This window comes from Hemitrygon akajei, chromosome 20 (genome assembly GCF_048418815.1).
Source record: "Hemitrygon akajei chromosome 20, sHemAka1.3, whole genome shotgun sequence".
Taxonomy (NCBI): Eukaryota; Metazoa; Chordata; class Chondrichthyes; order Myliobatiformes; family Dasyatidae; genus Hemitrygon; species Hemitrygon akajei.
This window is the reverse complement of record NC_133143.1, coordinates 39,886,827-39,894,605: the sequence shown is the minus strand read 5'-3', so window position 1 is coordinate 39,894,605 and position 7,779 is coordinate 39,886,827. Positions and strand designations below refer to the sequence as shown.

The 7,779-nt window shown below is 42.1% G+C and overlaps 1 protein-coding gene across 1 annotated transcript; it reads right to left on the bottom strand.

Annotated features, from left to right (window-relative positions):
* Positions 1 to 2,557: 2,557 nt before the first annotated feature.
* On the bottom strand, positions 2,558 to 7,469 carry LOC140713736 (forkhead box protein F2-like). Its single transcript, XM_073024197.1, has 2 exons — positions 5,894 to 7,469; positions 2,558 to 3,383 (listed from the first exon to the last, which is right to left on the bottom strand). The coding sequence occupies exons 1-2, from the start codon at positions 6,873 to 6,875 to the stop codon at positions 3,220 to 3,222; spliced, it is 1,146 nt and encodes a 381-aa protein (XP_072880298.1). The 5' UTR covers positions 6,876 to 7,469; the 3' UTR covers positions 2,558 to 3,219.
* Between the last annotated feature and the right edge of the window lie 310 nt (positions 7,470 to 7,779).

Here is a 7,779-nt window from a genome sequence, read left to right as displayed (position 1 = left end):
TAAATATTTTAATATATTTAGGAGGAATCCGAGCAACTTTATTTTGTCTGGAAATAAATTGAAAGCCTTGCTTCGAGTCCACAGCGGCGGCAGGTGCTGCGATTGTCAGACAGGCTGACCGGGTGAGGGCGCTCCGGCAGGGGCTAGCCCCCCCAGCCAGTTGTTCGGAATCTGAGCCGGAGCCTCTGACTGGGGAGCGATCGATTTCAGTTCTTTGACCGGGCAAGCACACAGCCATAATCTAAATCAACCGCTTATAAACGCTGCAGATATAAATTGTATGAGGCGGCTTTAGAATGTAAACGGAATGGCGAAGTTTTGCCAAACGAAAACAAAAGAAAAAATGCCTTTGCCGCTTCACAATTGCAAGGAAGTTGGTAAACCTGAATCTTACCAAATTCTCCTTTCGTGGCGGAGCGCGCCAATTTTACCATTAGCCCACGTTGATATGGGTGTAAAATGGGATTCAAATCGTTTATAAAATAAATAATCAAATTTGGGAATTAAAATCCAAGTCACGTGAATAAATATATTTAAGTTTGGTCACTTTGTGTATGATCATGCATAATCTCAAAGCAGACGACTCGCCCCCTGTATTAATTAGAATAAAAATAATTATTTTGACCTTCTGACAAGTATGCATGGTTTTGGAATTTAATGGAACCTGAGAGTCCCAGTGAATTGTGTAGCCCACCTTGTTGGTATTCTTCCAAGGTGATGAATTATTTCAAGACATAGGTACAGTACCGCATATATGAGACAACTAGCACTACAGACACGATGCTGGTTAAATGTTTCATTCTAGTCGATCAACAATCTTTTTCTGTTATGCAAAATCAACTAGAATCTACATTTGTTCCTTAATCATAGAATTAAAAATGTAGAACATTGACCTTTGCATCAAAGCCCATCGGCCTACGATGTCTGCGCCGGCCACATTGCTGATTTAAACTAATCCCATTTGCCTGCACACGATCCATATCACTCCATCCTTTGCTTGTTCCCGTGCCTGTCTAAATGCCTCTTAAATGTTGCTATCGTATCTCCTTCCACCAACTCCCCTGGCAGCTCGTTCCCGGCATTTACCGCCCTCCGTGCAAAACAAAACATGCCTCACGAATCTCTTTTAAACATCCCCACCCCCTTCCCACCCTGGGGGAGAAAAGACTCTCTGATTGTCTACCTATCTAATGCCCTTCATACGTTTATATGCTTCTAGCCTTCGGCACTCCAGAGCGAACACTCTAAATTCATCCGATCTCTCTTAATGCTCTCTAATCCCGGCAACATCCTGGTGAAACTGTGTCGTTTATTTCTCCCGGTTTGCTTTTGTGCAAGACTTTGAAATGCTAAATTACCGCAATGTGAGATGAGGTCTCGCTGCGATGTCTACTAATCGAACCGAGTTTCGATCAGCTTTATGAATCGTTCTTTTCGCATTCTTTCAACGAGCCGCCAGAATGCGGGGAAATACAGACATGATGTAGAAGATCTGATCCGCAATCGTGAAAAGTGAATGACGCCTCTCTTGCACTTGGCCGCGCACTGAAGTGTCTTATCTGGGAACCGGTTCATTGTGGATGTTTATGGGGGTGGGGGTGGACACAACAGAAGAGTGAAGTGGCACGAGTAACACTTGTGAATGACACACGTATTATCTTGCTGGCGATTGAGTGGAAGTGGAGGTGAGTCTGAAGGACTCTCGACCTCCTGTTAAAGAGTACATGCGTCTGGTGCTAAATTTATCTAGGCTCGTGCCCTTTCTGCCTGCGGGGTGGTGGTGGGTGGTCACTGTCAAAATGCTCATCCCAGTTTTGGACACCGTATACCCCTTCTTTATTTTCAGAACTATCAATGGAGCTGTCGAGTTTACAAAGTTTGTGAACTCCATCCCACAACCTATCATTTACAATAGCACCAATCCACTACTTCCGAAATTCAAAATCTGATTTTGCCGTTTCGTTGTACGGTAGCCGCGCGCGTTGTCTCGGGTGCTGTAATCCTATCTGGACCAAAAATAATTCGGCCTAAACTGTGCAGCTATTGTCAATTGTTCCCACTTGGGATGAATTCCAGGTGCCAATGGTGGTAAAACATTCATCTTCGTGAATACAATTAAATCAGATCCCTTCAGACTGGCAGGCTCATCACTGGTGATTTGAAAGTACGTACATTTTTACAAGTGGATGTTTTATACTAAAAAGTTAATAACTTAACGCTATCTGACAGAGCGGTTTTGCTGCTCCGCACAAAATACTGCCTTAAAATCTGCCAGTTTCCCTCCCGCGTCCTTTAATCAAATCATCTGGAATAGAGTGTTTTACTCTGTGTTGCTTTAGGAGTCGCGGAAACTTAAATCAGACATTTACAGTATTTTACATTTGTTGTTTACACTAAGAGGGCCTAGCCCAGAGCATGCCGGCGGAACAGGCAACACGATTGGTAAACAACAGTCCCTATGAAAATTCCATTACATTTATAGCAGCGGCTTCATACTGTCGGAGCATGGATGAATGACACAAGTTTCAATCAAATTATGTCAATTTCAAGACAAACATGTTTCCCATTTTTTTATTGAAATTAGTTTTTAACATCAGAATCTTTTGACAATGATCCATAAGTGTACATTTTCAAGTGCAATTATATTCAAATGTATTTTACTTATAAAAGCATAATGTGCGTGAATACATGTGCCTTATTATAGTTTATGGCAAAAAAAACATCGTATATTCTTCGCAAAATCTTTCGAATCAGTATCTTAATACTGTCATGGTATCAAGTTTGATGTTTCGATTTCAACATAGATATTTAAATATAATAAACTACTGCACATCACTAAACATCCTGCTCATTAATATTGATATAGGGTTCGAATGCTGCTATAAAACAATTAGATGCTTGAGATACGCACCACTTCTTCATTTTAACTAAGAGGAAGACTCAACCGGACAGTTCGACGCGTCCTATTTTTTCCTCTTGTTTTGATCGAAGGAATTCAAGCAATTCAAGGAGACGACTCGCTTTCTTTTTTATATATAAAAAAATCGGAGGCTGCGTCACAAACCCGTCCCCAGCGGCTTATTTACGTAGACGAACAATAGTCGATGTGAGGCTTCCAGATCAACCTTGCCGAGTCCTGGCTTGGATTTAATATTAATAAAAATAATGATAAAGAAAAATTAAATATGCACTAGGTTGAAGCTGATTTAAAGAGGGTTTTCACATCACGCAGGGTTTGATGTCCTGGCACACACTCTGATGGTGATGATGATAGTACGATCCACTGGCAGAAGGATGGAAAGACGAAATCCCATTGAAATTGAGCACAAAATCCTTTCTGTCACACACGGGCGACGAGTGAGTCTGATAACGAGGTATGCCCACTGAAAGGATAAAGAAAGAATAAATTATCTGCTATTGCAAATGATAGTTTATTTCAACAATCTTGATTAACTTACATATTTCAATCATTTTCAGCTATTTATTTATGGTTACCCCCCCACAATTCTATGCACGCTAATTGATTGTGCGCGTTTTTTTTTTAAACACTGGGGTAACATCAGGATTCTCGGGAACAATGAATTCTTTTGTGCGACTCTACCACTCGTTCAAGGAGTTGACAGTTGTTTCCCAGATGTTAAATCCGCATGTGCGTTTGCGCTGAAATCTGCTCCACTGTAAAAATATAATATTTGATCTCATTCTTCTGCTTTGAGACCTCATAAATTTGGAATACGACTCTCGGGTTCTTAACCTAATCAAACACCACCCTTGCCCCGAATATCTCAAGATGTATCATTAAAATGTTAAAGGTACACAGATTGATTCGGTGTCCTACTCTAATTATTTAAATAGCAAAAAGACTTTTTCATTAAAAAAAATAATTTCAAGAGCCAATTTCACTGGGAGCCGTGATTGGTGAATGTTATGGTTTGTTTCTAATGAAATTGGGTGGAACCTGTTCTCAATATGCAGCTGCTTTTAACAAGTTAAATTTGAAAGATAACCCCCAGTGAGACATTGTTCCACAGCAAGGAGAAAGGATTCCTCACTAACCAGCATTCTTAATTTTGTCTGAAATCGTTGTATTGTTGCAAACAACATACAGCCGAGTTAAACTTTTTCTCCCAAGTTCTGAAACGCAGATCAAGCATCTATGTCTTCACTCCAGATTTGTATATTTTCTCAGTCAGTACATATATAATCAACGAGAACTGAAACGGAAACCCAACCGTTTTCTGTTTGAATTAGATTCTATATTTCAAGATAATACCCAGTTTCCATGACATCTTAAAATAATAATTCAGATTGTCATTAATTAATGAGCCGATGGTATCGCATATTATATTACAGTTTATGGATTCCAATCGTGTTAATATTCCATGCAAACTTCGAATAAATCTGTCAGTAATAATTGTAACAATTTGGCAGTCATTATTTTAAAATTATACACACGCATGCTGTAATAAGTGTGATTATAATAGGCATTATTTAAGTTCAAGGTTGTACTGTTGACCCTAAGTGATAGAAAAATATTAACACACTGGACAACCTGTACGGCTTCTCTGCATAACTCCGGATAGACGGCTAGTTTCCTTCTGTGCCGATTACCAATTTTAGCTACTGTTTATTTTCCAGGTCTGTCGTTTCACGTTTTGTCTGTCTTTTTAATAGTCCAAGCCTTTGCGAAATCAAAGACACAAAAAAACACACACACACACACACACACACACACACACACACTCGCACACAGTACAATTTTTGCTCGGACCGAGAATGAAGGGAGCCGATACAGACGTCTTTTTGTTGGCAGTTGCCGACCAGCAGTTCCCAGAACATTTTTAACAGCATCAGCTCTCATCTGGGTTAAGTCAAGCTAAAATCCTCTTCAGTGTGGTCTGGCCGCGACTGTCTTTGTTTAGTTAACCTCCCCGACCCACATTTTCAGCGACTGTTTGGAGAGTTCTGCCTCAAGTCTCCACGGTTCCTATGCATCTTGTAGACGTTGCTATTTTCTATTTCGCTATTTCAGCAGAAATTTAAAAGGGGCAGGAGGGTGGTGTGATAAAATGACACGCGATAACTCTAGATAAGATTAGCTTTTTACCGCGTGTTAGGCACAGAAATTAAACAAAGCTGTTGAAGTCTACAGGGGGGAATGCACGGTTTTGTCGCGAGCTTTCAATTTAGGTTTAAATCTACGAAAGTTTACATTTTGTGCACTATTGATTGGCGCATTATCAAAAAATGCGCAGTGCTTTCATTTCAAATATATATTTATAATGTAATTTAAAAATATTTTAATCTCTTCAATACTAAATTACAAAGTGCTCTACAAGAACTGATATTTTAAATAATAAAACTCATGTCGGATCGCGCCATGATATTAATCCATCCTTTGGTGTACTTAGAAATTTACTGTTATTACTTTCAATTCTTTAATTGTGGGTCGTATTTGCATAGTGCATCTTTAATGCTGCTTGACTGTTATGAATTGTTAGGTCTCCCTCTTTCAGTCTAAACTGCCTACTTCCGTTCATTGCCCTTGCATTTTCATATAACATTTTATTGATTTCACTTTGACTGTTTGCTCCTCAGAGACTACACCGTAATGATTTGTGAAGCTGTTTCTGACATGTATGAAAAAAACCCCAGAAAAATATAAACAAAAATCGCAAGCGTTTTAGCTTGACCTGCATTCGTGCACAACACTACAGCATTTTGATCCTTGGTACCCTATCAGCAAATTTAGAATATTTCAGTGCTTCACAATAGAAAATAGCAAATATATTACAAAACAATAACAAATATTTTGTTTTACGCGTTAGTTTAATGCGGGGAACAGAGGATGTGATATTTTGCCTCAATAGGAGACACAACAGAAATGCCATACCTGTGATTTCTGCAGGGTCCCTTGTGTTTTGGTGCAGGTAACTTTGTTCCAGCGAGTAGGAAGACATGGTGGAGTGAAGACTGGAAGGGACTGAGTTGATGGGGCCCAGGCTCTGCTGCTTGATGTACGGGGATCCTCCTGAGGATGACCACGGGGCAGCTGAGGCTGAGTAGGGCGAATGGCATTCCAAGGCGCTGGCCACGGCGGGTGAGGATGGCACGGGACTACTGCTGCCATCAGGACCGTACTCTCCACCGGAAGACGCCGGGCAGCTGGCCATGTAAGTCGAGCCAGGGTTGGGGGACATATGGGGGATATGGTGCCCGCTGCTAAGTCCATCATAGTTCCCTGATAAGGAGTTGCTCATCATACTGAGGCTGCTCTCCAGGTTGTAACCGTTGGCATGGCATGAGAGTGAAGCCGTGGGACTCTGGAAGTCGAAGGTTTGGGGGATAATAGAGGGACCAAACCCCAAGCCATTCATCATCCTATACATAGGTTTGAGGGTCTGACATTTCCTACGGAACCCTCTGGGTCTACGCCGAAAGGAGCCTTCCTCAAACATGAATTCACTGGCAGGGTCAATGGTCCAGTAATGTCCCTTCCCTGGCCTGCCAAGCCCTTTTGGCAATTTGATGAAGCACTCGTTCAGTGACAGATTGTGGCGTACCGAATTCTTCCACCCCTGGTAAGACCCCCGGAAGAAGGGGAATCTGGTCTGGAGGAACTGATAGATCTCACTCAGAGTCAGCCTCTTGGTCGGGGAACTCTGAATAGCCATTACGATCAAAGCGATGTAAGAATAAGGAGGCTTCTCCGGCCGCCGCAGTCCGCCGTTGGTCTTCTTGACTTTCGCTAACGAGGACGTTTCCATGGCCGGGGACTGCTGGCTGATTAAGGCCGATTTCAACGCTCCAGGAACCGGGCTGGACCTTATTGACGCCGGCCGATCCAGATGCTGCTGCGGACTCTCAGTCGTCATCCCTTTCTTTTAAGAGAAAAGTATGTAATCCGGAGAGTGTTGTAGGGTGGGTGGGGGGGGGGAAAAGAAATAAAGTCTATTTTTCCTCTAATAATGATTGCTGTAGATGCTACGCCCTATTTAATTTAACTGGACCGCAGGACATTTATTCCACTGGAAATACGTCAAAAAACAAGACTCCTATTTAATCGGCTGCACAGAATTGCTTCATTTCTGGGAGCCTCGCTCCTCACGCTTGGTCGGCTGCAGAGATGGACGATTCAGTTTCAGATTCTCGAGGTATGCTTGCATGCTCCGCGCAGGCCTTTGCTTTGAGGCGGCGACTGGTTCATGTGCCGGCGTTCGCTTATGTTCCCTTCTAGGAAACTTAAAAAAAACACACTCCGGTTCCTGGCAGCAGTTCAGTGGCCCCGAGATCACTGCTCCGTCCTCCACCTGGTGGCCATCCCAATACCAAACTCTTTAAGAAGAGGAAGCGCAGAGCGGTCCCACTGTTCTCCCCCCCACCCCTTCTGCCCGCAGTGGCTGCTGCAGCCAAAGAAAACCTGGCCACCTATCACCGAGTAAATCTCTTTTAAGCCTCCTCCTCCCGAATGAAACCAGATTCCAGACGTCCATTGAGCACAAACTGATCATCGTCAGCCGCGAATACATTGTTTCAATGTTATATATGTACCGCATGATCCTCACCAAATCCATCCGCGTAATCAATCCCATTTAAACAGTTCAATCACGATTGACACATGTCAGGGGAAGAGAGCATTCCAATCTTTGGCTCTATATCAAAATGTATCCAAAATTTCTTTTGAGGCATTCCAAATTTTTAAAGGAACAAAGTAACCTATAAAATAAGGCTGCGAAACATTTTTGTCCAAAATGATCTTTCGGAGTTGAAATGACCAAC